This window comes from Sinocyclocheilus grahami, unplaced genomic scaffold, assembly GCF_001515645.1.
Source record: "Sinocyclocheilus grahami isolate Dianchi unplaced genomic scaffold, SAMN03320097.WGS_v1.1 scaffold122.1, whole genome shotgun sequence".
Taxonomy (NCBI): Eukaryota; Metazoa; Chordata; class Actinopteri; order Cypriniformes; family Cyprinidae; genus Sinocyclocheilus; species Sinocyclocheilus grahami.
The window spans coordinates 2954548-2955985 of NW_015505301.1; the positions used below are offsets into that span (position 1 = coordinate 2954548).

At 41.1% G+C, this 1438-nt stretch overlaps 1 protein-coding gene across 1 annotated transcript in view; it reads left to right on the plus strand.

Moving 5' to 3' along the window:
• The window catches only part of myca (MYC proto-oncogene, bHLH transcription factor a), a 2816-nt gene extending 1810 nt beyond the window's left edge, over positions 1-1006 (plus strand). Inside the window, exon 3 of the mRNA XM_016278547.1 lies at positions 155-1006. Within this exon, the coding sequence (XP_016134033.1) occupies positions 155-756 (602 nt within the window). The 3' untranslated portion in view covers positions 757-1006. The remainder of the gene's footprint in view (positions 1-154) is intronic.
• The last annotated feature ends 432 nt before the right edge of the window (positions 1007-1438 follow it).

Consider the following 1438-nt stretch of genomic DNA (forward strand, 5'->3'; position numbering starts at 1 on the left):
AAGGAAGGCAGAAACCCCCCCCCCCCCCCCCACCTCACCCTTTGTGGAAAGCCAATTGCCAAATTCCATTCAATTCCCATTGCGCTGTATTATGAGGTTTCTAAATGAACTGATGTTTTAAGTTATTAATTTTCTTTTTGTAATTCAATTGCAGAAGATGATGAAGAAGAGGAGGAGGAGGAGGAGGAGGAAGAAGAAGAAGAGGAGGAAGAAGAAGAGGAAGAAATTGATGTGGTGACTGTGGAAAAGCGTCAGAAAAGGAACGAGGCGGAGGTGTCGGATTCAAGGTACCCCAGTCCCCTGGTGTTGAAGCGCTGTCACGTCTCCACCCACCAGCACAACTACGCTGCCCACCCTTCCACGCGGCACGACCAGCCGGCTGTCAAGAGGCTACGACTGGAGGCCAGCAGCAGCAGCAACAACAGCACCAGCAGCAGCAACAGGCATGGGAAGCAACGCAAGTGCACGAGTCCACGGACATCGGATTCTGAGGACAATGATAAACGCAGGACTCACAATGTGCTGGAGCGCCAACGTAGAAATGAACTCAAACTCAGCTTTTTCGCACTACGGGATGAGATCCCTGAGGTTGCAAATAACGAGAAAGCTGCTAAAGTTGTTATTCTAAAGAAGGCGACAGAGTGCATCCACAGCATGCAGTTGGATGAGCAAAGGTTGCTGTCCCTGAAAGAACAGCTGAGGCGAAAGAGCGAACAATTAAAACACAGGCTGCAGCAGCTGCGGAGTTCACATTAATGGACCTGTGTCACAAGAGTCAAAGTGAAATGACTTTTTAAGAACCCCCTCCCCCTGCTTTTTTATGCAAGTTAAACTGTTGCTGTGTATAGTTCATGTTGCATGTCCAATGCATTTTTTTCCCTTCTTTTGAATATTGTCAGTTCTTTTCATGTTTAAAACTGCGACAGTTTAAAATTTAAGGTGGTTAAAATAATTTGTATTTAAGTCATTTATTTTTATTAATAAAATGAGAAAAAAATGGGGCTGCACAACCCTAAAGTAAAAAAAAATTTCATATGTTTTTGTATATAATGAATTAATATTTCCTAAGAAAGGTATTTTTGGATCTGTATCAGCTACACGTTCTCATAAACCATATTCTGTTTCACTATATGTTTTTTCTTCATGTTTTCACGTAATCATAAATGAGTTTCTTTCTGAATTTGACTCTTGGTCTCTTTGCACTGAACTCCTCATACATATAGATTAGTCACTTTTGAAAGAAGTTTGGGGAATATTCAGAGAAATTTGATATTTGCTCGTTAGTTCAAAAAGTATTGTTACTTTGACAAACTGGTAATCATTTCAGGGATTTTCCCAGTCAGAAAGGTCAGTTTAAGTTGTCACCTGTTTAAAATGATGTGTTATTGCACTTTCTTTCATGAAGTCAGCATAGAAACGCTTACAAAAGGCAAACATA